The sequence below is a fragment of the Pan paniscus genome, chromosome 11 (assembly GCF_029289425.2).
Source record: "Pan paniscus chromosome 11, NHGRI_mPanPan1-v2.0_pri, whole genome shotgun sequence".
Lineage (NCBI taxonomy): Eukaryota > Metazoa > Chordata > Mammalia > Primates > Hominidae > Pan > Pan paniscus.
Genome location: NC_073260.2, coordinates 1460499 through 1488239, shown reverse-complemented (window position 1 = coordinate 1488239; position 27741 = coordinate 1460499). Strand labels below are relative to the sequence as shown.

At 53.9% G+C, this 27741-nt stretch overlaps 1 protein-coding gene and 1 long non-coding RNA gene across 14 annotated transcripts in view; one reads left to right on the top strand and one right to left on the bottom strand.

The window, feature by feature from the left end:
• Positions 1-5795: 5795 nt before the first annotated feature.
• Positions 5796-18003, bottom strand: LOC134728552 (uncharacterized). The gene is made up of 3 exons (XR_010109079.1): positions 15898-18003; positions 15084-15252; positions 5796-9277 (listed from the first exon to the last, which is right to left on the bottom strand). It is a non-coding gene; the product is annotated as an uncharacterized LOC134728552 (long non-coding RNA).
• Positions 18004-18206: 203 nt separating this feature from the next.
• Positions 18207-27741, top strand: part of CACNA1B (calcium voltage-gated channel subunit alpha1 B) — a 253949-nt gene continuing 244414 nt past the window's right edge. For 8 of the 13 annotated variants that reach the window (XM_055117377.2, XM_055117381.2, XM_055117380.2 and 5 more), the window contains exons 1-3: positions 18210-18652; positions 19489-19594; positions 23171-23310. In XM_055117377.2, coding sequence (XP_054973352.1) covers positions 18369-18652; positions 19489-19594; positions 23171-23310 — 530 coding nt within the window. In that variant the 5' untranslated portion in view covers positions 18210-18368. Of the gene's footprint in view, positions 18653-19488; positions 19595-23170; positions 23311-27741 lie in introns of all 13 variants that reach the window. The other 5 variants (XR_008626612.2, XM_055117385.2, XM_034929694.3 and 2 more) reach the window with 3 other exon arrangements.

Genomic DNA, 27741 nt, shown 5'->3' with positions numbered 1-27741 from the left:
CCGACTTTTTTTTTTTTTGAGATAGAGTCTCGCTCTGTCGCCCAGGCTGGAGTGCAGTGGTGTGATCTTGGCTCACTGCAACCTCCACCTCCTGGGTTCAAGTGATTCTCTTGCCTCAGCCTCTCAAGTAGCTGGAATTACAGGTGCGCACCACCATGCCTGGCTAATTTTTGTATTTTTAGTAGACACGGGTTTCGCCATGTTGGCCAGGCTGATCTTGAATTCCTGACCTCAGGTGATCTACCCACGTCGGCCTCCCCAAATCACATTTTCTGTTAAACCTATCCAGTGAAGTTTTTATTTTAGAAATAATAACTTTCAGCTCTAGACATTCCATTTGCTTATATTTTATAGCTTCAACTTCTCTTTTGAGATTCAGTCTCTGTAACCTCTTCATGTTTATGTTTTCCTTTAAAATCTTTTTTTTTTTTGAGACGGAGTTTCTCTCTGTCACCCAGGCTGGAGTGCAGTGGCACTATCTTGGCTCACTGCAACCTCCACCTCCTGGGTTCACACCATTCTCCTGCCTCAGCCTCCTGAGTAGCTGGGACTACAGGCGCCCGCCACCATGCCTGGCAAATTTTTTTTGTATTTTTAGTAGAGACAGGGTTTCACCGTGTTAGCCAGGATGGTCTGGATCTCCTGACCTCGTGATCTACCTGCCTTGGCCTCCCAAAGTGCTGGGATTACAGGCGTGAGCCACTGTGCCCAGCCTTTTTTTTTTTTTTTTGAGACGGAGTCTTGCTCTTTCGCCCAGGCCAGAGTGCAGTGGCACTATCTCAGCTTACTGCAAGCTCCGCCTCCCGGGTTCACGCCATTCTCCTGCCTCAGCCTCCCAAGTAGCTGGGACTACAGGCACCCGCCACCGCACCTGGCTAATTTTTTGTATTTTTAGTAGCGAAGGGGTTTCACCGTGTTCGCCAGGATGGTCTCGATCTCCTGACCTCGTGATCTGCCCGCCTTGGCTTCCAAAAGTGCTGGGATTACAGGCGTGAGCCACCGCGCCTGGCCCTTTTTTTTTTTTTTTTTTTTTTTGACAGAGTCTCACTCTATCCCCCAGGCTGGAATGCAATGGTGGAATCTTGGCTCACTGCAACCTCTGCCTCTTGGGTTCAAGTGATTCTCGTGCCTCAGCCTCCCAAGTAGCTGGGATTACAAGTGCATGCCACCATGCCCAGCTAGTTTTTCATATTTTTAGTAGAGATGGGGTTTCCCCATGTTGGCCAGGCTGGTCTTGAACTCTTGGCCTCAAGTGATATACCTGCCTCAGCCTCCCAAATTGCTGGGATTACAGGCATGAGTCACTCTGCCTGATCTCTTTTAGAATCTTTAAACATATTTGTAATAGCTCTTTTTATTCTCTCTCCTTTTTTTTTTTCTTTGAGATAGAGTCTCACTCTGTCACCTCGGCTGGAGTACAGCAGTGCAATCATAGCTCACTATAACCTTGAACTCCTGGGCTCAAGTAATCCTCCCACCTCAGCCTCCTGAGTAGCTGGGACTACAGGCATGCATCGTTACACCTTGCTCATTTTAACGTTTTTTATAGAGACATGGCCTCACTTTGTTGCCCAGGCTGGTCTCAAACTCCTGCCTCTAATGATCCTCCTGCCTCAGCCTCCCAAAGTTCTGGGATTATAAGCACAAGCCACTATGCCCAACCCCTCCTTTTATTCTCTATATTGTAATTCTGTCATCTCTGTCATACCTGGTTTCATATATGTTTACTAATTTATCTTCATTTATGTCATGTTTTTCCACCTCTTTGCATGTCTAGTAATTTTTGATTGAGTGTTGGACAGTATGAATGCTATGTTACTAAGTGTTTGGATTTGTCATCTTCCTTTTATTGAGTTTTGTTTGTTAAGTAGTTAATGTACTTGTAGATCAACTTGACCCTCAAGTCTTCTCTAAAAGTTTCATTAGAGAAGGTCTCAAGTAGGCTTTATTCTATGGATAACTTAGGTCTACACTTAAGGCATGGCCTTTCTGAGTTTTCCGCTGAATGGCCAGAGTTTTCAGCAATTTTTCTCCACCCTGACTCGTCCTGCGTGAGCTGAGGTGACTGTTCAGGTCAGAGCTCCTCTGCAGATTTTCTTTGCCCCACTTTGTGGAGTCTCACTCTACACATGCCCAGCTTCATATTCAGCCAAAGACTCAAGGGGACACCTATGCAGATTTCTGAAGCTCTTTTGCTGTGTGGCTCCTTCTTTTTTGGTAGTCTGCCCTTCAAATTCTGCCTCCTTTGTTGCCCCACCTTCCACCCTCTGTCCTGTAATCTCAATAGGAGGATTGGACTTCCTTTGGTATCCTCCTCCTCAGGCTGTGGTTAGAAAATTGTTCCTAGAGAGCCAGGCAAGGCAATTGTGAACAAAAAAATGACATTTTAAGAGAAAAAAAGGAAAAAACAAAACAAAACAAAAAGACTTGTTTTTCTTTCTTCAGGGATCAGTGTCATGTACTTTCTGTTTCCAATATCTGCAAACAGTTTTATATATTTTTATCCAGTTTTATGGTTTATGGCAGGAAGATTATCTAATAGTAGTTACTACATCATGGCCAGAAGCAAATACATATAAAATTCCCTCCCTCTTCTTTCTCTTTCTTTCTTCTTTCTTTTTCTTTCTTTCTTTTTCTTTCTTTTATTTCTTTCTTCTTCTTTCTTCTTTCTTTCTCATTCTTTATTTTCTTTTTCTTTCTTTCTTTGTTTATTTCCCTTCTCTCTCTCTTTTCTTTCTTTCTTTCTTTTTTTTTTTTTTTTTTGAGACAGAGTCTTGCTCTGTCACCCAGGCTGGAGTGCAGTGGCACAATCTCAGCTCACTGCAAGCTCCACCTCCCAGGTTCAAACCATTCTCCTGCCTCTGCCTCCCAAGTAGCTGGGACTACAGGCACCCACCACCACACCCAGCTAATTTTTTGTATTTTTAGTAGAGACAGGTTTCACCATGTTAGCCAGGATGGTCTCAATCTCCTGACCTCATGATCTGCCTGCCTCGACCTCCCAAAGTGCTGGGATTATAGGCGTGAGCCACTGTGCCTGGCCTCCTTTCTTTCTTTCTTTCTTTCTTTCTTTCTTTCTTTCTTTCTTTCTTTCTTTCTTTCTTTCTCTCTCTCTTTCTTCTTTCCTTTTTCTTTCTTCTTTCTTCCTTTCTCTCTTTCTCTTTCTCTCTTTCTTTCTTTTTTGAGACAGGGTCTCTCTCTGTTACCTAGGATGGAGTGCAGTGAAGCAATCACAGCTCACTGCAGCCTCAACCTCCTGGGCTCAAGCAATTCTTCCCATTTTAGCCTCCTGAGTAGCTGGGACTATAGATGCGCACCACCATGACCAGCTAATTTTTGTATTTTTAGTATAGATGGGGTCTCGCCGTGTTGCTCAGGCTGGTCTCGAACTTCTGGGCCCAAGTGATCCACCCACCTCAGCCTCTCAAAGGGTTGGGATTACAGATGTGAGGCACCATATCTGGTCCATTTTCTTTTAAATTGAATGCCAATACTAACTTGTTGAATACCAATTCCAACAACATTTGTTGAATAATCTTTCCTTTCCTCACAAATTTTAAGTCTCATCTACTAAATTTGTGTACACACACACCCGTTTTCTTCTATGGCACTATTCTATTAGTTTTTTCTCTTCATACATGTATCCTAGTTCTTTATGATTTTATGTTTTAAATATTAAATAGAAAAAGTTTATTGTAAATATGATACAGAAAGAAAGAGTTAAAATTCCATTATTTCCAATGTCTTTCTTAGGTTAATCACTGTAACAGTTTCATGAATATGCTCCCAAACATTTTATATAAAAATATATTGACAAAAAGAACAATACCTAACACTTATTAAGCTTTTACTGTTTTTTGGTTTTAGGTTTTTTTTGAGACAGAGTCTCGCACTGTCACCCGGGCTGGAGTGCAATGGTGCGATCTCGGCTGACTGCAACCTCCGCCTCCTAGGTTCAAGTGATCCTTCTGCCTCAGTCTCCCGAGTTGCTGGATTACAGATGTGTGTCCAGCTTTTTTTTTTTTTTTTTTTTTGAGATGGAGTCTCGCTCTGTCGCCCAGGCTGGAGTGCAGTGGTGTGATCTCGGCTCACTGCAACCTCTGCCTCCCGGGTTCAAGTGATTCTCCTGCCTCAGTCTCCTGAGTAGCTGGGATTACAGGTGTGCGCCACCACGCCCAGCTAATTTTTTGTATTTTTAGTAGAGATGGGGTTTCACTATGTTGGCCAGGCTGGTCTCTAACTCCTGACCTCGGCATCTGCCTGCCTTGGCCTCCCAAAGTGCTAAGATTACTGGCGTGAGGCCCTGCGCCCGGCCAAGCTTTTACTGTTTAACATAGTTTCTAGGCACTGTTCTAAGTGCTTTACAAATATGGACTCCTTTACTTCTCATAATAACCCTACATGGTGGGGATTACCCTCTCCTTAACAGATGTGGAAACAGACATCGAGGATCATGCCCCGGGTCATACAGCTAGTCAACGGCAAAGCCATGATTTGACGACCTGGCAATCTTGCTCCAGAGCCCAAACCTCCTGTTGCTTCTTCATTCTCACAGATGGTCTCACTGGGCACCATAAAGCTTCTAAGCCTTTGGCTGCCTAAAACGTCCCATTGCTGTGTAATTGCAAGTTCTTTCATGACTGCGTATGTCTTTCCCAGTGAGGCAATTTGTCACCTTCTTTGCCTATTTTTGGTTGAATCATCTTTTTATTGTTCATCTTAAGCAGCTCTGTGGATGTCAAGAAAATCCACTCTTAGTCGCATGGATTGCTAATATTTCAAAGGTATTTATTTACTTTGCTTATGATTTTTTTTTTAATTAGCCTTTGAGTGCTTTTTTTGCTTCTGTCTTACAAGAATTTCAAATTCTTCTAGAATCCAACTTACCAGTGTTTTCCTTTAATGTGGTGGTTCTTAGCCCTGGCTATGCACTATACACAGGCTTTTACGTTTACAAAGCTCCCAAGTGATTCTCCTGTGCCACTGCCCTGAGGCTTCCTCTACTTTAGGATTACAAAATTCTTAGCTCTTTTTGTTCTCCTTGGTAATTTTACTTTGTATTTGCATCAACCTATCTAGAATTTGTGGTCTTTTTTGATTGTTTATTTGTCTGTTTTTAGACAGAGTCTTGCTCTGTCACCAGGCTGGAGTGCGCTGGCACCATCTCGGCTCACTGCAACCTCCAATTCCCTGGTTCAAGTGATTCTCCTGCCTCAGCCTCCCAAGTAGCTGGGATTATAGGCATGCACCACCACGCCCAGCTAATTTTTGCGTTTTTAGTAGATAAGGGGTTTCACTGTGTTGGCCAGGATAGTTTCGATTTCCTGACCTCGTGTTTTTTTGAGATGAAGTTTTGCTCTTGTTGCCCAGGCTGGAGTGCAATGGCACGATCTTGGCTCACTGCAACCTCTGCCTCCTGGGTTCAAGCGATTCTCCTGCCTCAGCCTCCCAAGTAGCTGGGATTATAGGCATGTGCCACCACGCCCAGCTAATTTTGTATTTTTAGTAGAGACAGGATTTCTCCATGTTGGTCAGGCTGGTCTTGAACTCCCGACCTCAGGTGACCAGCCCACCTCGGCCTCCCAAAGTGTTGGGATTACAGGCGTGAGCCACTGTGCCCAGGCTATATACCATATGGTTTAATTATTGTCACTTTATCATACATTTTTATATGGTCGGAAAAGTCCCTCTTGATTTTTTTCTATGCTGTACTCAGCATTTCATTTATCTGTTCTTTCAGATTAGCTTTGTTATGAATATTTCTATTTCCTTGCACCCATCTTTTTACACTCCCATTTCTCCAGGGGAAAACGTCCAGAAACAAATGAATCCTCAGGTCTGGAACTCAGGAGAAGACTCTGGACTGAGCTATGGATCTGGAAACTCCCGAACAGAGCAGTGGTTCCAAGCTGGAGACGATTTTGCACCTGGGGGACGTCTGCAAGGTCTGGAGACAGTTTGGGTTGTCACAACTGAAGGAGTGCTATGGCACTTAGTGGGATCAGGCAGGGATGTTGTTAAACACTGTACAGTGCACAGGACAGCCCTCCCCAACAGAGTTCCTGGACCGTACATGTTAATGGTGCTGGGGCTGAGAGGCCACTGATGGACTCGTGGAGCTGGCGAGGCGGCCCTGGAGTCTGTGGCCTGTGAGGGAAGCGGGAACCTCTGAGGGAGTGCAGCGTTCAGCAGCATCCACCCATCCAGCCACGAGGCCTGGCAGAGGGGTGGGAGGAGGTGGGCCTGCCATAGACCCCACAAGCCTGTCAAGGAGCTGGGACTTGGAGTGAAAAGGAGAGCGACGTGGTCAGAACTGTGCCTTAGAAAGACCACTCTGGGCACAGAGAAGGGGCTGGGGAGAGGCGAGGGCTGCATGGTGCTGTGGCTGCCTGCTGGAATGGCAGGCTAGGCCATTGTGGGCAGCAGTGAGGGAAGGGGTGATTCGGGAGCTGGAAGAGGCAGGACAGGGCAACGGGCTGGACTTGAGGGGTGAGAGAAGCTAGTGACCTTTGGCATGTAGCAAACAGTTCTCATGCCCTGCCACCAGCATCATGCCAGGGCAGGCTGGGCTCTCACCCTCACAGAATGTCCCATGAATAATTATGTAACTAAAAGTGCTGTGTGTTGCAGGTAGCAACTAACCGGGGCTGGTGGCGTGGGCAGTAAAAAGAATTTACCAAGACTGTTGTAGGTAAAGAAAGGCAGATTTATGAGAGAAAGTAGGAAAATACGTTGCAAGAAAGCAATGGGCAATCACCAAGAGAGGTGCTGGCAGCAAGAGCCGAAGGCGTGCTGGGGATTTTATAGGATGGGGCTTGTGCCGGAGAGGGCCATGTACAGTGCTGATAACGCCCAGGTTGCAGGGAGCTAACGCATTTTTCTATCAGCCAAGGGTCTGGTGATAACTGGGCGTAGGAAGATTGTGATTTGTCTGCACGGGAGGGCCATGTGTCCTGGACCATGAAGAAAGGCAGACTCACAGCTTCTCCGCTCTCTCTGTTGCTTTCCCCTGGTCCCGCCAGTCTGACTCCTTTCCCTCATTAGGACTCCGCAGCATGGACACCATGAAGGGAGGCAGAGCCTGTGACAGGAACGCTCAGCCAGGGAGGCTTCTCTGATGAGGGCCAGAGCTGTCCAGGCCAGGCCTGGGGGGACAGACGCACATTCACATTCAAGGTTTTGTTTGAACATGGTTTCAATGAATCCTCTCAATGTTTTGAAATTCCAACTTAGTTTCAGTTGTCTACAAAACCTTTGCTCCTCCGTAGCACCATCCCCTTTATGTTGTTATTATCACAAATTACATCTTGACACACTGGGCCACCAGCAGGATTTATAATTATTGTAATATGCAGTTGTCTCTTTAAATTGCAAGGCACTTACAGCGAAGGTGCCTGCATGCTCCCTCTAGTCCCCCAGGGAAGCAGCCCGAGCCCCCGGGAAGGGCCAGGTATTAACTTGCCAGACATCGCAGCTCATTCCAGGCTCCCAGCCACTCTTCCGTCAGTGGATTCCAATTCTGAAAATCGGCTCATGTCCAGAAACAGCACGGGAGTGTGACTTCCTGCTGGGGCAGCCCCTCAGCCCCTGCCCTCTGTTGACTCTTACATGTGAAGCTTCCCCCTTGTTGGCCACTGGTTTCACCCCTCAGGGCACCGTGCTCTGTTACCACCCCCTGTTACTGCCCCCAAGCCCCTCGGTGGCCGCCTGCCTCATCTTCCCCACGGGGATTAGGGAGCCCGGCTCTGTAGCTGCGTCTCCCATCATCAGCACAGGCTGCAGAGGGGGAACCCCTCGACTCTCCCACCCTCAGCACAGGCTGCAGACGGGGAACCCCTCGACTCTCCCACCCTCAGCACAGGCTGCAGACGGGGAACCCCTCGACTCTCCCACCCTCAGCACAGGCTGCAGACGGGGAACCTCTTGACTCTCCCACCCTCAGCACAGGCTGCAGACGGGGAATGCCTCGACTTCCTGGTGATGCTGGTGTTCTCCCCAGGGCTTCCTGCACACCCACCTCCCTCCACCCCATTCCTTCCTCTACCAGCTGCCAGAGAACTTGAGGGTTTCTGCTTCACTGTGAGCTGGCTACCACTTTTTTCAAGGCTTTTAAGAGCCATTCCAAGTTTCCCCCACCTCCTGGGTCCTGAGAAAGTGCCCCACTGCAGCAAATGTTTCCAGACCCTTGGTCAAGCTCCTCACTCTCCCATCCCGGGACTTCTCTTCTGCCCCAGCTGAGGCCATCAACCAGTTCTTGCAATTACTTAGCTGTGCAGCCCCTTTCTCCCTTTTTAGGCTTAGCACCCTGCCCCTTCCCGTTGGTCTGTGCTGGGATTTAGCCCTCGCAATTGGCCTGGCAGGCAGGTGGGACAGCTCCTGAGGCGAGCACTTGCTTCCTGGTGAGACAGGTGATTCCGTAACATCTCCAGCACAGTAGATGTGCTCACCTTTATGGGGCAGGAGGACCTGTGCACTTCCAGAGGTTCCAGAGGACTGGAGGATCCTCATCGTTACATCTTTGGGACCCAGATTTTCCCCAGGGGACCCTTACCTTCTACCTTTGCAGAGCTGACCCACCGGTGGCCCTTCACTCCGGTTAAGTGCCTGTTTACCTCTGTGGTAGAGGCACTCCAGTCTCACACCGAGCTTGGTAACAGCTCTCAGGATGTCAGTATGGGGAACCAGCCCGCTGTCCTGTCTTTGTTGGTTTGGTTGCTCCCCACTCCCAGTTTTTCAGGGGCCTGCATCATCCCACCAGCCACAGCGCTGTGCTCCACCGAGATATTTTCCCAGATCATCACTCATGAAGCTCCCACCGTGTGCCAGGGACCACCGGACCTCCCAGCCAACCAGGACAGCAGCCTCTGCACCCTTTGGGTGGTGGGCAGGACAGTCCCAGATCCTCTCCTGATGCCACTTACGTTAGTCCAGGTCTTCCAAGATGCAGATGGGATAAAGGTATAAGGATTTGGTTAGATTTTATTAGATGATGAAGGCTGAGTGTGGTGGTTCGTGCCTGTAATCCCAGCACTTTGGGAGGCCAAGTGGGCAGATCACTTGAACTCGGAGTTCGAGGCCAGCCTGGGCAACATGGTGAAACACCGTCTCAACAAAAACAAACAAACAAACAAAAATTAGCCTGGCATGGTGGTGTGTGCCTGTAGTCCTTGCTACTTGGGAGGCTGGAATGAAAGGGTTGCTTGAGTCCAGGAGGTGGAGGTTGCAGTGAGCTGAGATCACACCCCTGTACTGCAGCCTAGGTGATGGGAATGAAGCCCTTTCAAAAAAAAAGAGAAGATTTTATTAGATGATGAAGATTAGATATTGTTGTTATTATTAGAGATGAAGCATGGAGGTAGCTAAGAAACCTGGAAGAGCTTCAGAATGTGAGTAGCTCTAACTTCCAGAGAGGAAGAGAGGGAAAGAAGGTTGACTGGGAGTGACCTAGATCACTAAACAACCTAAGGAAGGTTCAGGAAAGCTGCCAGGGAGTTCTTGAGCCAAAGAAGTGTGGCCTCAGCACAAATGCAGAGACAGATTCTGAGCACAAGAGCTGAGGCCATTGGTCATGACATTCCCATAGTTGGAGGCCTATGAGGCACACTTTCAAGGAAACTGCAACTGTTTAAAATAACAGTAATGTCCTATGTGTGTTTTTTTTAAAAGAAAGGCTGAAAGTTAATTAGCTCATCATCCACCCGAAGAAGCAAAATCAACCTAAAACAAGAGGTATAAAGAGAAGCACTAATTAGATAGAAACTAACATGCACTGGAAACAATCAAACCAAAACTGGTTCTTTGGCAACACTAATCAGAATGGCAACCCTCTGGGCAGGTGGGGAAGGGGGAGCATAAATAAACAATTTAAAAGTAGGCCAGGTGCAGTGGCTGACACCTGTAATCCCAGCACTTTGGGAGGCTGAGGTGGGAGGATCACTTGAGCCCAGGAGTTGGAGACCAGCCTGGGCAACATAGCAAGACCCTGTCTCTGGAAAAAATTTAAAAACTAGCTGGACATGGTGGCATGCACCTGTGATCCCAGCTACTCAGGAGGCTGAGGTGGGAGGCTGGCTTGAGCCTGGGAGGTTGAGGCTGCAGTGAGCTGAGATTCTACCACTGCAGTCCAGTCTGGGTGACAGAGCAAGACCATGTCTCAAAAAAAAAAAAAAATAAATAAATAAATAAAGTGGACACAGCCATAGATATAACATAGATTTAAAAGATAATATGAACAATTTTAGGCCAATACATTTCTAGAAAAATATAACTGAACTAACACTGACTCAAGAGGAAATAGAGAACCCAAATAGTCTTATAACTCTTAAAGAGATAGAATCAGTAATTAAAATCACAAACAAAACATCAGGCCCAGTCAGTGAGTTCCACTGAACTTTCAAAATATAAATTCCCTATAGAAATGCTCTCTAACTCATTTACAAGGCTAGCGTAACCTGGATATCCAAACCTGATGAGAACAGTGCAGTGCACAGCTGCAAAAAGTCTAGACAAGTTATTGGTAAACCAGATCTGAATTGTATGCAAAGATGATTATGTTTGATTTACCCCAGGAATGACAGGTTGGTTTAACTTTAGGAAATCAGTTTATGTAAGCCATTCCCTTAACACATAGAAGGAGAAAAATTAGGTCATTTCAATGCAGAAAAAGCATTTGACAGAATTTATCACCTATTCGTGAGAAAAACTCCTAGAAATTAAGACTAGAGGGGAACTTTGTGACCTGATGAAGGGTATCTTTTGGGAAAAAAAAAAAAAAAAGAACAGGCCTGGCACGGTGGCTCATGCCTGTAATCCCAGCACTGTGGGAGGCCAAGGTGGGTGGATCACCCTGAGGTCAGTAGTTCAAGACCAACATGGCAAAACCCCATCTCTACTAAAAATACAAAAATTAGCCAGGTATGGTGGCACGCGCCTATAATCCCAGCTACTCAGGAGGCTGAGGCAGGAGAATTGCTTGAACCTGGGAGGTGGTGGAGGTTGCAGTGAGCTGAGATAGTGCCACTGCACTTCAGCCTGGGCAACAGATCGAGATTTCGTCTAAAAAAACAAAAAAGAACATAACAGGCCGAGTGTGGTGGCTCATGCCTGTAATCCCAGCTCTTTGGAAGGTTGAGGCAGGTGGATTGCTTGAGGTCAGGAGTTCGAGATCAGCCTGGCCAACATGGTGAAACCCCATCTCTACTAAAAATACAAAAAAAAAAAAAAGATTAGCCAGGCATGGTGGCACACACCTATAATCCCAGCTACTTGAGAGGCTGAGGCAGGGGAATTGCTTGAACTCTGGAGGTTGAGGTTGCAGTAAGCCGAGATCATGCCACTGCACTACAGCCTGGGCAACAGAGTGAGACTCTGTCTCAAAAAATAAAAATAAAAATAAACAAAAGAATATAATAAACATCATATGTAAGTATGAAAGGTTGAATGTATTTTATTTAAGATGAGGAACAGGACAGGTTCCCACTATCACATTTCTGTACATCTTTGTACTTACTTGCATTGTGAGTCTCAGCTAGCACAGAAAGATAAGAAAAAGAAATAAAAGCTATAAGAATTGGAAAAGAAAAAAAGTATTGTTTTGGTATATCTATATAGAAAACAGAGAAATCTAACAATAAGTTATTAGACTCAGGAAATTCAGAAATGTTGCTCTACATAAAATCAATTTACAAAATAACTGGGTTTCTCTTTCTTCCTCCCCTCCCCTCCCTCCCTCCCTTCCTTCTTTTTCTTTTTTGAGATGGAGTTTCGCTCTTGTTGCCCAGGCTGCAGTGCAGTGGCACAATCTCAGCTCACTGCAACCTCCGTCTCCCAGGTTCAAGCGATTCTCCTGCCTCAGCCTCTCGAGTAGCTGGGACTACAGGCACATGCCACCATGCCTGGCTAATTTTGTATTTTTTGTAGAGATGGGGCTTCTCCATGTTGGCCAGGCTAGTCTCGAACTCCCGACCTCAGGTGATCCTCCCGCCTTGGCCTCCCAAAGTGCTGGGATTACAGGCATGAGCCACCGCGCCTGGCCCAAAATAACTGGGTTTCTAAACGAGTGACAGAAAATGCAACTTTAAAAATGGAATCCTTCACAGTAGTGTGAAAAACATGAAACACTTAGAAATAAATAGAGTATAAATGTTCAGGACCTTGTTGGAGAATATTATAAAAGTTTATAGGATAAACTAATGATGACCCTAATAATTAATACATATGTATTGCATAAGGATTGAAAGCCTCAATACCAAAAATGTATATTTCCCCCAAATTTATCTATTGATTCTATATAATTCCTGTCAAAAGTCCACTGTGTGCATGTATATAACCTGACAAGTCGATCCTAAAAATTATAAGGGCAAATAAAGGGTCAAGAATAGCAAAAATTTGGCCAGGCGCAGTCGCTCACACCTATAATCCCAGCACTTTTGGAGGCTGAGGTGGGCGGATCACCTGAGCTCAGGAGTTCCAGACCAGCCTGGGCAATATAGCCAAGCCTTGGCTCTATAAAAAATACAAAAATTTGCTGGGCATGGTGGTGCACACCTGTGGTCCCAGCTACTCGGGAAGCTGAGGTAGGAGGATTGCTTGAGCCCGGGAGGTGGAGGTTGCAGTGAGCTGAGATTGTGCTATTGCACTCCAGCCATTGCACTCCAGCCTGGGCGACAGAGTGAGAGCCTGTCTGAAAAAAAAAAAAATTCAAAGAAGAAACCAGGTAGAGGCATTAACCTTTTAATAAGACTTTTGTAATCAATGCAGGGAGTATTGGCCCAGAGCAGGTGAAGAGTTCGTCTGAGCAGAGCAGAGAGCAGACAGTTGGGGCCCTTCTGTGAATGGTGTCATGACAATTTAATTATATTAAGATGATGAAAATGGCGCCTGCCTCACATCATACAGAAAAATCATTTGCAAGTGGTTTAAAATAGAAAAAGCAAAACTGCACAAATTTTAGAAGAGAATATAGGAGAATCTATTCTCAAATCTCCCAAAGAATCTCTCACAACAATGAACAAAGGAAGAATTTCCTAGGATTCAAAAAGCACAAAACATAGGGAAAAGCTGGATATATTTCGGTTACAGTATAATAAGGAACTTCTACATATCAAAAGAATCACGAAATAAGCAAAAGACAAATCACAGAGTGAGAGAAGATACTGCAACTCTACACATCTGATGGAGGATTTGTGCCCAGAACATGTAAGGACTTCGACAAGTCAATCAGAAGGAGAGACAGAATCCAGTTGAAAAGTGGGTGGAAGATTTGAACAGGCGTTTTGGCAAAGGGGAAGACGTGAATGGGCAAGGAATGTGAGAAAATGCCCTACTCCATTAGTGAGCAGGAAAACGCAGATTAAAACAGAGTGAGGGACCTGAAATGCCTACCAGACTGACAAAAACATGAAGGCTGATAACACTAGAGTGTTGGAGAGAATGCCAAGCGAGCCAGGGTCTGTGTGGTGCCGCGGGACGGTCATCGCTGCACTTCGGGCCCTAAGTTAGCAGCATCCAGTGAGGTCGAGAGGCACGTCCCATGGCCCAGCAATTTCTCTCCTCCGGTTAGACCTGCAGGCTCTTGTCCGAGCACCAGGAGAATGACATTAAATGTTCATTGGAGAATTGAAATGGCAGGAATTGGACAGCAGCACAAATCTCCATCAAAGTAGAATGGATCAATACATTGTCACACGACAGACTAACATATGTGGTGAAAACAAGTGATTCACAGCTACACGCAACAACACGGGTACGCTGCAGCACCAGAGGATGACAGCTCAGCTCTCTTGTGTGAATTTCAAAAGCATGGGGCTGGCGCGGTGGCTCACACCTGTAATCCCCACACTTTGGGAAGCCCAGGTGGGCGGATTGCCTAGGCTCAGGAGTTCGAGACCAGCCTGGACAACATGGTAAAACCCTCTCTTCTATGAAAATACAAAAAATTAGCCAGTTGTGGTGGCGTACTCCTATAGTCCCAGCTACTCAGAGACTGAGGCACGAGAATTGCTTACACCCAGGAGGTAGAGGTTGTAGCAAGCTGAGATGGCACCACTGCACTCCAGCATGGGCAACAGATCGAGACTTTTTTTTTTTTTAAAGAAATGAATTTCAAAAGCATGTACAACTGCACAATAAATTGCACATAGATGTACAGAGAGAAAGGGAACGGTGAACACAAAATTCTGGACAGTGGTGACCTCTGAGATGCGGAGGTCCGGGAGGGGCTGCACCGTGCTTGGATGCTGGGATCCTCTGTGTCTTCCACAGAGCCCTAGTGCCTGTTATTATTAGTAGAATTAAATGTTAATTATATAAAAAGAAAAAACCCTCCTAGTTCTCCTCCCCGCTTCCCCATAAGGGGACCCAGCACACAGTGACAGAGTTGAGATCTGCAGGGGACATCGCAGGAACAACTGAAGAGGTGCCGGGCTTGCAGGTGCTGTGCTGGGAGGGTGGGGTGCAGGAGCCTAGTGTGGAGGGCGGCCGGGGTGTGGCTACAACCACCACCTCCCACCGCAAGGGCTGTGACCAACTTTGGGACCCCTGGAGGAGTTTCTGGGGAACCAGAGTGACACCAGTCTGTCCAATTTGTGACCTTCCCCAGTGGCGGGAGCCTGGGTGGGTGTCTCTGGAGGTTCCAGATGGGAATTCTGCCAGGTGAGAAAGACAGAGGGTGAGGGAGTGAGGGATGGGGGTGGGGGACAGGGGGCAGCAGGAGGACTCTGAGGTTGGAGAGGGATGGGGGAGGGGCTGTGAGCAAGTGTGCTGGAGGGTCCGGAGGAAGATGGGAACCTCGAGGGGTGACAAGCTCAGCTGGTCGTTGGCTTAGACACTGCAGCAGTGCCCACCACACAGCCTGTCCTGGACTTAGTCACCCCCAGCTCCAGACTTGTCAACTCTACACATTTCTCTTGTGGATTCTCTTCCCTATAGCCCTGGATGAGCATTTCAAACCCTCTCCTCCCTCTGCCAACCTGCAAATGCCCCCTTCTCACTCTCAGTTGCTTGTTTTGTTTCTTGTTTCACTGAGAAAGTAGAATAATCACAATAAAACCCTCATCCTCCCCCAAATGAATCCTCCAGCCCACCTGTGCCTGCAATCGTGCAACCCGCTTTTCTTTCCCTGCCTCGAGTGAGCTGTCCCAAGTCTGATGCCCTCTTGCCTGGACGAGGCAAGACACTCTTTTTCTTGCATCAGCAATTTTTCTTTCTGTTGAGTCACTGCCATCACATACGAAGTCCAATAATATCCCCTACCTTAAAAAACAAACAAACAAAAAACTCCTTAATGCTGCATCTGTGTTGTTCCCTGTCTCACTGGACAAGCTGTCTACACCTGCTGTAGGGATTTCCTCACTGACCGAGCTGTCTACACCTGCTGTAGGGACTTCCTCACTGACCGAGCTGTCTACACCTGCTCTAGGGACTTCCTCACTGACCGAGCTGTCTACACCTGCTGTAGGCACTTCCTCACTGACCGAGCTGTCTACACCTGCTGTAGGCACTTCCTCACTGACCGAGCTGTCTACACCTGCTGTAGGCACTTCCTCACTGACCGAGCTGTCTACACCTGCTGTAGGGACTTCCTCACTGGACGAGCTGTCTACACCTGCTGTAGGCACTTCCTCACTGAATGAGCTGTCTATACCTGCTGTAGGGACTTCCTCACTGAACGAGCTGTCTACACCCGCTGTAGGGACTTCCTCACAACTCATTCTCTTCAATCTGCCCCACTCAGGCTGCTCCTCTGTGGAAACTGCTGTCCGGGTGATGGGTACCTCTGTCTTTCCACTCTGATGGCTGAATGTCGGTCCTCATCTCTATGGACCACACGCACTCCTCCCTCAGCTCCGGGACAGGGCACTCCCCCGACCCCCCACAGCCCTGGCTGCTCCTCCTCACTGGCTTCATTCTTGGGGAGTGGCAGCATCCTCTGTCTCTGACTTCGGTCGCTTCCTCGGTGGTGATGCATCAGGCAGGATGACACTTGCAAGGGACCATCTACCACAATCTGTGCGATCTGTGCAAGGCGCAGGGAAGTCCCAAGGGCCAGGATTCACCACGCCCGTGTGATGCCATCCCCCGCCGGCAGGAACAAGGGGAGGACGCAGGAACTGGAACTGGAGAGAGAGAAAGGAGAGTGGTGGGTGCCTGACAGGGCCGGAGCTTCAATTGAGGTGCACAGCCAACCCTCGGTGACCTGGCAGGAGGAAGTCAGGGGAATAGTAGACACCTTGGCCTTGCTCTTTCCTTCCCTCAAGGGCCTTTCGTGCTCCTGTTGGGCTAGCATAACCAGAAACCACAGGTCAAGGAACAGGCTGATGTGGCTTTCAAAGGCCAGCTCCAGCGTCACGCAGCATGGAGGGAAGGGCAGAGCGGATGTGTCGAGCCCAGCCTCCAGGCGCAGGGCTGCAGCACTGGCCTCTCCTCTCGGCATCCCTCGAGAAACTCCACCCCTGCATAGCATCTCCACTTCTGTCCCCAATAGGCAATTCTTAATTTCCACCCTGTGACTAACAAGCTCTTCCCTCTGTCTTCCCCATCTCGGCAAAGGGCATCCCCCTCGACTCAGTCACTCAGACCAAAAATGAAGAGCCTGTGTTTCTATCTCTCCTTCACGTTTACACTGGACGCACCCTCTCTAAGAGAAAGAGGCACTCACTGCTCATGGCCCCCATGTTCAAACCACATCATCTCTCTCTGTGCTGCTGTCAAAACCCCTCCCTGGGCTCTGATTTTTCTCTGTGACAGGCCAGTTGGCAGCCTCCCCGACAGCCTTAGCACCTGCTTCCCAGCTAAGCGAACCCTGATTTTGTTTGGGGCAACTATGTGCTCGCCTAGTGGGGGCTGGCCATCCTGGTCCACTTTGACACATGTTCACTTTCCCACCCTGTTAAAGTCAGGGCCGGCCACATGGCCCATGGCCTAACAGGGTTAAAGAGACATTTGCAGGGGGAGCCTCTGAGAAGCTTTTCCTTTGTTAGAAAAGAAAATCGTAACCTGATTCACAAAGTGGTCATCCTTTGTACACCTGCCACTTTCTTCCCGTTTGAGATGCTGGTGTAGCGGTGTGATGCCCTGTGCTATGACAGCCACCCTGGGGCATGAGGCAACAGGCAGGAAGGCAGAAAGTGTATGTGGGGATTTTGGAGGGAGAAGAGACGGTGGCTTCGTATTCAGTGAGATCACAATGGCATCGTGCAAGCTGCTGCTAGCTGGGAAGCGGGTTGTTCGCCTCTGAATGCATCCTAAGTGATTCAGCACCCCAGCCTCCTGCAGTCCACACTCCACACGGCAGCCCGAGGGACCCTTCAGAGGCCTACGCGCCTCTGCTCGGAACTGTGCGGACTGCCTCCCTCTCAGAAGGCGCAGCCCGCACCCGGCCTCACTCTGCACTCAGCGCCTTGCGAGCTTCAGGTCCGAGAGGGTCCCTTGTTCCCGAAGGTCTCCCCGACCCCGGGGCAGCCTTTTTGGAGGTTGTGAGGATCCACGGGCCTGCACGAAGTGAGTGCTGTGTAAATGGTTGCTGTGCTTTGTACAAAACTGTCAGCTCCGTGAGGGCAGAGCTGGGAGCCCAGGACAGGCCCGGCCCGCGGTGGGCGCTCAAGGAGGCCTGGGGAATGGCAGTGACCGTGACAGGTTCCCTAACGGGGCGTGGCCTGCAAGGCGGTCAGAGGCTTCTCTGAGCTGAGATCCCGGAGCCAGCCCCGTGCGTGGAAACAGCAGGTCCCGCACCCGGGCTGGGGGCCCCCGACAGAAGCGTCCGCGTGGCACCAAGGCCGCGAGCCGAGCGCACCCGGAGGGTTGGGAAGGCCGGGGACCCGGCGGGGACGGGGCGGGCCGGCCCAGGCCTGGCGCCCAGCTCTGGGCTGCAGCCCCAGGGCTGGTGGCGCCTCCGGGCGGAGCGAGGGGTCCGTCTGGGCCGAGTTTGAGGAGCCGAGGGCACCCAGGGGCGGTGCGGCCGGCAGAGTGGGCTCCGGGGACGGCCCGGGCTGGCGCTGAGCGGCCGTCGAGGACCCACAGGCTCGTCCGCTCCTGGGCCCGGCCCAGCCCCGGGGTGGGAGGCGCGGAGCGAGGGAGGCGCAGCCAGAGGGGCCGGGGCGGGGCGGGGGCGGCCGCGGGGCGGGGCCGGCGCGGCAGGGTGGGCGGGGCCGGCGCGGATTGGCCGGGCCCCGCCACGTGACCGGCCCCTTATAGGGCGTGGCGCGGGGCCGCGGAGTCGGGTGAGGCGGCGGCGGCTGCGGCGGTGGGGCCGGGCGAGGTCCGCTGCGGTCCCGGCGGCTCCGTGGCTGCTCCGCTCTGAGCGCCTGGCGCGCCCCGCGCCCTCCCTGCCGGGGCCGCTGGGCCGGGGATGCACGCGGGGCCCGGGAGCCATGGTCCGCTTCGGGGACGAGCTGGGCGGCCGCTATGGGGGCCCCGGCGGCGGAGAGCGGGCCCGGGGCGGCGGGGCCGGCGGGGCGGGGGGCCCGGGTCCCGGGGGCCTGCAGCCCGGCCAGCGGGTCCTCTACAAGCAGTCGATCGCGCAGCGCGCGCGGACCATGGCGCTGTACAACCCCATCCCGGTCAAGCAGAACTGCTTCACCGTCAACCGCTCGCTCTTCGTCTTCAGCGAGGACAACGTCGTCCGCAAATACGCGAAGCGCATCACCGAGTGGCCATATCCTGCCGGGCGGGGCCGGGCGGGGCCGGGCGGGGACCGGGGTGGGGGCCGGGGCCGGGGCCATCTTCCCGGTGGCCGGGAGGGCGCGACCTGGGGAGGCGTCGGGAGACGGGCGAGGGGGGTACGGAGCGCCCCAGGGCCCCTCGGAGCGGCGGGTGCGGGAGCATTTCCGTGAGTGCGGCGGGCGCGGGGCGGAGCCCCTCTGCTCCGGACTCGTCCCTCCGCACGCCGGGTCCTGGGGATCCTGGTCGGTGCACAGTGCGCGGCCAGCCTGGAGGGCACCGAGGGCGAAGCCGCGTCCGTGCAGGTGCGAGCGCTGTGGGGACGCGGCCGTGCGCGCGCCTGGCTGCAGGTGCCTGCGTGTGCGGGCTGAGCTGGAGCCTGGCGCTGCGCGTGCGTCCGCTCGCGATGCGGGCTACATGCATGTTCACGTGCCTGTGTAGGTACATGTGGCTGCGTGTCTGGAGGGAGCAGCGTGCGCCTGCGCGGGGTCTCCCTCCAGCCTCGCCTGGGGGCGCTCGGCCCCCTCCCCTCGGGGCGCTGGAGTCGGGCGGAGCCGGGCCGGAGGCGCTGTCCGCGGTGCTGACGGCCGCCCGGGTGTGCCGAGGGGCTGGCGGCCCAGACTGCGGAGGCCCCGCCTCGCGGCCGCCCCTAGGGATGGGGGCAGGGAGTGAGGGAGACCAGGCCGCGTCCGCCAGGAGAGGGGCTCCGGACCCAGTTGTCTCAGACCTTCCGGAGACGGCCTGGCGGTGGCTGCTGCACTGGGCTCTGCTGGCGTCGGCCTCGTGTTTCCCTCCGTGCGGCGTCTGCCGGCCAGTCCTTAACTCACGCACTCCATTCGAGTATATGATCTTGGCCACCATCATCGCCAACTGCATCGTGCTGGCCCTGGAGCAGCACCTCCCTGATGGGGACAAAACGCCCATGTCCGAGCGGCTGGTGAGTGCCCGGCTGGGCCTGAGGGCAGGGTGGTGGGGAGGCCGCTACTCCACTTTCCTTTATGGTCTGTGCCTGAGAACAGCTTCCTCGGGCAGGGTCGTCTGGGCAGTGCCCCTCGCGTCTGAAGGAAAAGGTAGGCCTGGCAGATAACACCTTCCTCGAGGGCCAGGGCAGCTGGGGTCACCGGCTGAGCCCTGGGCGTGGCCACATTAGCCCTGGGCCAGTCTGTCCTGTGCCACGAGCTACTCCTGCACCTCAATGGCTGTCCTGGCTTTCGGCGCTAGACTTTGATCCAGAAAACCATGTTCTAAACTTGGGGTGGGGAAGGGGCATTCATGTCTTCGGGAAGGTCAGCTCTGAATGCCATGTGTGCCCTGCTGGGCTGAGATGGGCTTTGGCCTGGATTTGGGAACCCTGAGCCTCATCCTCCAAGTTGTCTTGTGCGGGCCTGCTTGGAACCTCTTCTCCAGTGGGCCTCACCATCCTGTGGGAAACATTCCTTCTCAAACATTCTGAATCATTTTTACCCGTCCCCAGATTCCAGCCAAGAGGCCCCCGTGGTAGCCCCCATTGGAGCATAGAGTCTGTGTGAGTCAGGGTGCCAGGGCAAGGTCTCTGTGGCTCAACAGGAGGTGAGGTGGAAGGCCAGCCCTGTGGGGTCTCTGGAGGGGCTGGGTCAGAGGAAGGGCAGCATTTTGGAGGTGAGCACTGTTTCTGAGGTCAGAGCATGTCCCCCAGCCCCCACTCTTCCCTGATGCCTGGCCCCATGTCTGGGTTCCGAGTGTGCCTAAAGACTGGAGCCTCCAGGTGAGCAGAAGGCAGAGCAAGTGGGGGCCCAGGGGGTGCGGGGCCAGAGGCGTCCAGGAGACGGCCTCTCTGGGGTGTCAGGAGCTGCTCCCTCTTCCCTTGAGCCTGGCTTCCGCCCCCACTAGCATCCTGAGACAAGAGCTATTCAGACTTTAGCCCTGAAACTGAACTCCCTTTGAACCTGGGCCACCGCAGGCCCAGGAGTGCAGAAGCGGAGACAGGGAGCCTGTCCTGGAGGTGAGGCACCAGGAGAAGGTGAGTGGTGGGTGGCCGAGGTGAGGAGGTCTTGATGGAGCACAGTCTGGAACGCCCAGTGGTCTGGGTTATGGCAGGGTGGGGAGGAGGAGTGTGGACAGCCCAGCCACACCATGAGGCAGGCGTGAGTCATGGTCCCTGTGGGGGACTTGGGCAGGACCCTGGTGGGGCCCATTGCTTTCTGGAGGCCGGAGAAGAGGGTGAGTTTGAGAGGAAACAGGCAGAGAGCCTTGAATGCCAAGCCACAGGAAGGAGGGCAGGGCCAGGGTCAGAGGGACGCAGGCCCAGGAGCCAGGCCGGGGCAGGGGCAGGGAGGATCAAGCTGTCTTGCCCTGCCAGGCAGTGGGTGTCCAGCCTTGCAAGTTCCTGCCTCGCAGGTGTGGGAGGGTTTACTTTGTGGTTATAGGTTGGGGAGGACACTTCTAGGAGTGGCGAGCTAACCTGTTGGGAAAACTGCAGAACATGCCCGCCCTGAGCCAGCCTAGAGGTCAGGGGAGCTCTTGACCAGTCCCAGTCCCATGTGCAGGCCCAGCCATTGATGTCCCCTGGGATGGAGGGGAGGCTGTGCTGCTGCCCACAGAGCAGGCCGAGGCTGGGTGGTGCAGGGGCAGCCCCTCAGTCTCCCAGCCTGGCCCTGGGCGAGGCCTCCCTGGTTCCCTGCCTCTCGGGGCTGTTTCCCACCTCCCCGTCGACTCTGGAGCTACCTGGAGCCAGGCCCCAGCTTACAGTGCAACACCAAGCTGCCTGCACACCCATCCCTCCCACCTAAGCCAGCCTTCAGCCATGGGCTGGGCAGGGCAGAGGAGAGGGCTCGGGCTGGGGCCTCCTTCCCAGCTGAGGGTGCTGGCTGGTCCTTCCTAGGCATCGGGCCTGTTCTCTTTTTCACCAGGAAGTTTCCTGTGAAGATCTCTGTCTGCTGGGGCCCCACTGTTCCCCTGGGGCAGATGGTCAGCAACCCCACCCCTTGGGAAAAGGGGTCCCTCCTAAACAAATCAGACCAGAAGGCTCGAGGCCAGGAAGAGCATGGGCGAGTCAGCACGGGTCATGATGGACCCTTGGGTGCTGGTAGCTTCTACCAGGTACTGCCAGCCAAGCCTTGGGCCAGCTCCACCACAGGACAGGAGGAGCCCAGGCTGAGTAAGGTGGGAGTCAGATGTGGAGAGCCCTCGAGAGCCTGGCTTCCTGGGGAGGAAGGCACAGGCTGTGGAACTGGTGGCACTCACCTCACCTGGCAGCTCTGTGGCAGCCCAGCAGCTGCTTCTTCCTGTGACTTCCACAGTCCTGAAGACGAACCCTCAGGGGAGGCCCTTGAAGCTGGTCTCCTCTCCCCACCCCTTCACCTGCTTCCTAAGGCAGCAGCCCCGGAGTGCAGGTGTCCGACACCCCCATGCCAACCCTGCACATGCAGCTCCCTCAGCCCAGCTCCCCGGGCTTGCCTTGCACAGGGCCTTTCCCTGCCAGCCCCACGCGTGTGCTCACGAGGAGTCTTTGGGGTCTCCCCAAGCTCCACACAGCCCCATCTCCACCCTGTTTGCTGCTCCCAGCTCGGCACTGGTAGGGCCTGGCTCTGCTCTCTCATGCCCAGTAACTGTTGGCTGGAGCTCAGCCTGGGGTGCAGGAAAGGGATCTTTTTAGGATCAGCTGTCTTCATTCCTTTGGCTGCTCTGTTCCCTCCACCTGGATCCCTTTCTCAAAATCGAGCTGTGGAAGCCTTGCCTGCAGGCGCCACGCCCTCTGGGAGGCTCCCTGTGGTCTGAGCCCAGGGTGGCTCCCAGCTTCAGGCCCAGACTGTGGCTGGCTGCCTCCAGGGTCCTCGCAGATGTGGTGGTCATCGCTCAGCACACTCAGGGCCGAGGTTGTGCTTCTCATTTCTGTTGTTTTCTGCCGAGATGTGCGTGTTCTGGTTACCCGGGTGCATGTTGAATGCATAAACGGGGCCTGGACTGAGTTCAAGAAAGCCTGAGCTGTATCCAGGCAACCGTGTGCAGGTTCCCACCCAGAGGCTGCTGTGGCCTCTGCCTGGCTCCTGGGCGTCTCTGTGCCTCTGTCTCCCTCATGTTAGAATGGGGATGACCTCATGGGGTATTAAAGGGCCACCCTAGTTAATAAAGGAAAAACTACCTGATAAGCACCCACAACTAGTACTGTTACATCACTGTCTTCCCCGAAGCAAGGCCCACTGCATGGTGCTAGCAGGGAGATTGGGGCCCCACTGTGACGTGGGCAGAAGCTGAGATGCCAGGGTGGGAGGCACGAGGGGCCCGCAGGCATGACTGGGATGTTGCTGCTGTAAACGGTGTCCCCATTAGGGGACACGTGCAGACAGCAAGCAGGCTCAGTGATGGGAATGGCTCCTTGGAGAATCTGCAGGGTGTTGGGGGCAAGGTGAGGAGGGTCAGACCCTCACGATAGCTGTGGCCTGCACATGGTGGGGTGGGGTCCTCACCAACCGTCTCTGCCCGCGACTACACCGGGTAGGGGCCAGGGGTGACCACTGTTCTGTGCTTCTCCTAGGACGACACGGAGCCCTATTTCATCGGGATCTTTTGCTTTGAGGCAGGGATCAAAATCATCGCTCTGGGCTTTGTCTTCCACAAGGGCTCTTACCTGCGGAACGGCTGGAACGTCATGGACTTCGTGGTCGTCCTCACAGGGTAGGCAAGCTGAGGCCAGGAGGCCCAGCACGTGCGGCCCGGGCGTGTGCTCTCTGAAGCTCAGTTGCGCCGTGGAGCTGGGGCGGCTGCAGTCTCCTCACTGGGGTCCCCTCACAGCCCTGCTGGAGATGAACGAATGTGAGACAGTCTGTTTGCCACCCTGTGTGCTATGGGGGTGCTTCTCCCAGAGGTGCCAGTGCTGTATTTCTCGCTGACGGGAGGATCACAGTGACCTGTCCCCAGGAGGCGCTGGCTTGCAGAGTGCACAGGCCAGGGGCCACCAGCTTCCATGGCTGGCCTGAGCCAGCATGGTGCCTGTTGGAGGTGGCTTTGCTGCCCAGGTGAGGGGCTTCCTAGTGAGGAGGAGGGCTGGACTTCTGGCCTCACCCAAGCCTGTGGTCTGGGAGGGGCACTTGGCGGTTTGAATTCTGTGCCTGCCTGAGACGCTCACCTGTGGTGTCCACCTCGCTCAGAGCCCTTGTGCTGCCTGGGATGAATGAGGCTGTGTGTGTTGAGTGCTTTCACAGTTCCTAGTGCCAGGAAGGTGCTTCGGCAGTTTCTCCTCAACCACTTACCCTAACAACAGCTTGTGATTGCCAAAGTAACCAGCACATCTAGAAAATGGACCCAAGGGGCCTGGATGGGAGCTCAGGTCCAGTGCTCTGCACCCCACCCTCCAGGGTGTTAACTCCCCAACCTGTGCACTGGGCACTGTGAGGTCCCCTTTCCTGCTTCCCTGACTGGCAGGCGGAAGGCTGGGCTGGGCTGCTATGGCTCTGGTGTGGAGAGTGGTGGCTGGGGAGTGAGTGCTTGGGGAGTTGCCCCCACAGAGCCTGTTAGCACTTCAGTGTCAGAGGCCCTGTGCTGGGCCAGGGACCGCTGTCTGCTCTTTCCTGAGCCTTATGGTTCCGAGGCTCAGAGCCCAGATGGAAGAGGAGGGAGCAGGCCCCACAGCAGGCGAGAGCTCTCCTTCCAGAGCCCCATCCTCACCCAGTGACTGCCCCAAGATGCCTGGTGCACACGAGGGTATATGGAGGGGTGTTTGGGCTGGTGGCAGAGGAGGAAGGAGATGGCTGTGGAGTCCTCGAGTCTGGGGCTCATGCCTTCAAGGTTCTGTGTGTGTGAGGAAGAAGCAGTCGGCTACATGGCCTCTGGTCTCTTGGGTGAGGCCCTCAGAGGGAGCCTCGCATTGCCTGCCTGGATCCCGGGGTGCTGCCCCCATCTGCTCTGCCTGCTCCTGAGCCTGGGGCTGGCCCCTGCTGGGTGAGAGCAGCATGTACAGAACTGGGCTTGGGGGTGTCACATGGAAGGCTCAGCCCCCAGAGCTCTCTGGGCTTGGGGGTGTCACACGGAAGGCTCAGCCCCCAGAGCTGTCTGTGATGTGCTGGGCACAGCAGCATTGAGGTGGATTCTGTGCCTTTCTGCAGCATGGCCCTGGGGTAGAATTTATGGAAGGCCCTGTGGGGGTCTGTGGTTCCGCTAGCAATGCCCGTTGGGGGCTGGGGTGGGAGGTGGCTGGTGGAGAGTGTGGCCTCTCGGAGGACTGGGCGCTCCCACATCCAGTGGGCACTCCCAGAAGCAGCCCAGGAGTCACGGTAGCTGTTTACCCCTCTCTCTCCCTGTGGACCCAAGTCCCTGAGGACAACGGTGCCTTATTTTTTTCAGGGGGTCCCTAGAGCCTCACTTGGAGTGGGCACCCAGGAGGGGCAGTGTGCCTCTGCTGAAGTAATGAATTGTTGGGGTGTAAGCAGTGTTGGGGGGTGCGGGCCAGCGGGGAGCTGGGCAGAGGCGGCAGGACCCAGCCTCATGGGGCGCTGTCCATGGTGCTGAGTGTGTCGGCCCTTGAGGGCCAGGAGAGGAGGCAGGAGGAGTTGCACCAAGCCCTGGGCAGGACCCCTGGATCTCCCAGCACACATAGACTGGGTCCAGGGCTGCTCCTCCTTCCCCTCCCCTTCTTCCCCCTCCCCCTCCTCTTCCCGCCTCCCTCTTCTGTTTCTCTTCATCTCTCTCCCTCCCCCTCCTCTCCCCTCTTTCCCCCTCCCCCTCCCTCCTCCTCCCACTTTGCCTGTCTAGCCCTTTGTCTCCTCTCCACGCTCTCTGTCTCTGGCCCTCTTGGTGTCTTGGTGTCTCTCTGCCTCTCCCTCTTTTCTTCCTTCCACCCCTCTTTCCCTTGGCTTGGGCACGTCTCTGCTCGCCTGTGTCTGCAGCAGGGCCTGGGCGTTGCTGGGGTGGCTCCCAGGTTCCTCTGCCTCCACACATCTTCCCTCCAGGCAGCCTGGGTTGTGCAGGGAACCCTGGGTTGGAGGTGATCTGTGTCCCACGGGGCCACATGCTGGCTCCAAGTCACGGGAGGGAGCCGTTTTGCTGCTCTTGTGTGGGGCACCTGGGGACACGTGAACCCCTGTGTGCGTATCTGTGTGTGGAGGGGGCTGGGTCCACTGTGGGGCGAGTGCTGGTCCATGGGGAGCCCAGGGAGGAACCCTCACCTCACCCCTGTGAGCCAAGGGCCTGTGGGTAGTGGGCGGTATTTCTCATTAGTTTGTTGTTTTTAATTAGAGTTGATTTAATTGGTGCTCAGAGGGTTGGAGGGAGAGGCAGACACCCTGGCCTGTTGCTTGGCAAAGCCTTGAGCACCCTCAGAGGCCAGCTGGGGCCGCTCTGCTCCTGAGGCTGGTGTGGAGCTATGGAGGAGGCCCTGGGTCCATGCCTCCTGCTGCCTGGAGAGGCTCTGAGCCTCCGTGTTCTCACCTGGGAGGGAAGGCGGGCGCTCTGTCCCCTTGTCTCCGCTTTGCTTCTCTCCCAGGACTTTGGGGCACCCTTTGTTAGCCTGCGTGAGTGCGTCTGGGCTGTGGGGGGCTGTAGTCGGCTGTAGTGCTGCCGAGCTCCTGCTGCCCTGGGGAGCAGCTGTGGGGCCTGGGCTGGGGTACTGTGAGGATCATCAGAGTGTGCTTCTGAGAAACCCCAGGGCTGTGAGGGCTGCTGGCAGCTTCCTGCTCTTGTGTGTGCCCAGGGCCTCCAGGCCCTCAGTTCCCAGCCGTGCTCTTGACTGGGTCAGCCCGTGTGTGACCACCTGGAACTCCTCTGACTCGCTTGGGCCAGGGTGAGGTCACAGTGGCTGGGTCCCTGCCACAGGACTCTGCCTCCTTTCCAGGAGGGCTCCTGGCGCCTGGCCGTCTCCTGTGGTCGTCTGAGTGGATCATTTGCCAAGAGAGATTCTGGGCCCAGGAGTGAGGCTTCCCTTCCCCGGCTTCCAATAACACCGTGCTACCAGGGTGGGGTCGGGGCTGAGCCGGCTCCCCACACAGAGTGGGCCTGGGGTGAGGACAGGGGTCCGGTTGTGTCTGACATGGGGGCCTCCAGCAGTTCACTCCAGCAAGAGCCCCACTGAGTGCCAGGGCGCAGCTCTTAAGGACCTCAGGCGACGGGGAGGAGGTGGGAGGAGGCGGGAAGGCAGCCACTTCCCTGCCTCCGTCTGCCTTCCCATCCATGCCCCGTCCACCATCCTGCCCTCTGCTCAGCTCTCTGGCCCTGTGTCTGTCCAGCCAGGTGGGCAGCCCTGCTGCCAGCCCTCCCTCCACCTGTTCATCATTCATTCATTCAGTGTTCATGGAGCCTCTGCTAGGTGCTGAGGACTCAGGAGTGAAGGAAGACAGCTGAACCTCTGCCCGGTGGCCCATGTTCTGGGGACAAGACACCTCCCGGGCCTGGTTTCTTTGCAGCCTGGTGTGGTGCTCAGCGGCGTAGGCGTGCCCCAGAGAGCAGTCAGCGGGTGGACGGATGAGTGGATGGTGATGAGTTCCGGGCTTTTTTTCCCCACATATGAAATGAGATAAAGCATGCAGGGTGCAGGCCTGGAGGTGCCACTTTGCATAGGGTCGTCAGAGGAAGGACTGGAGAGCGTGAGGGGTGAGCCATCTAGCAGCCTGGGAAGAGGTGTGGCTGGAGGTGGGGATTCGAGGGACATGGGTGTCCCAGTCATCTTCAGAGCTCGAGACCACCCAGGATCCCCGGGGAATGGGAAGTGTGGAGGAAGAGCTGCCCTGTGATGGAGACCAGGGCACCTGGACTTACAAGTGGCAGCTGGCGGTGAGGTTGGCGGAGCAGCGGAGGTGTGCCTGGCAGTAGACGGTGTTCTAGGAAGGAAGAGCATGCAGAGGCCTCTGCAGAGGCCACGAGAGGACCCAAGGCTGTGCACTGCGCCCTGTGGGTCTGAGGCAGGAGCTGGTCCAGCCATGTGGTGGGGGTGAGGGCTTGCTGGGAATGGGAGGAGAGGGGTTGTGGTGGGCACCTGTAGGCAATGCTTGTTTTTAAAGAGTTTTGCAGCAAAGTGAGTCAGAGTGACGGGGGCAGGGGCAAGAGGGAGATGGAGGCCAGGAGAGTTTTATGAAGTTGGGGGTTTACAGCCCGTCCATGCCACGTGCGTAGTCCAGG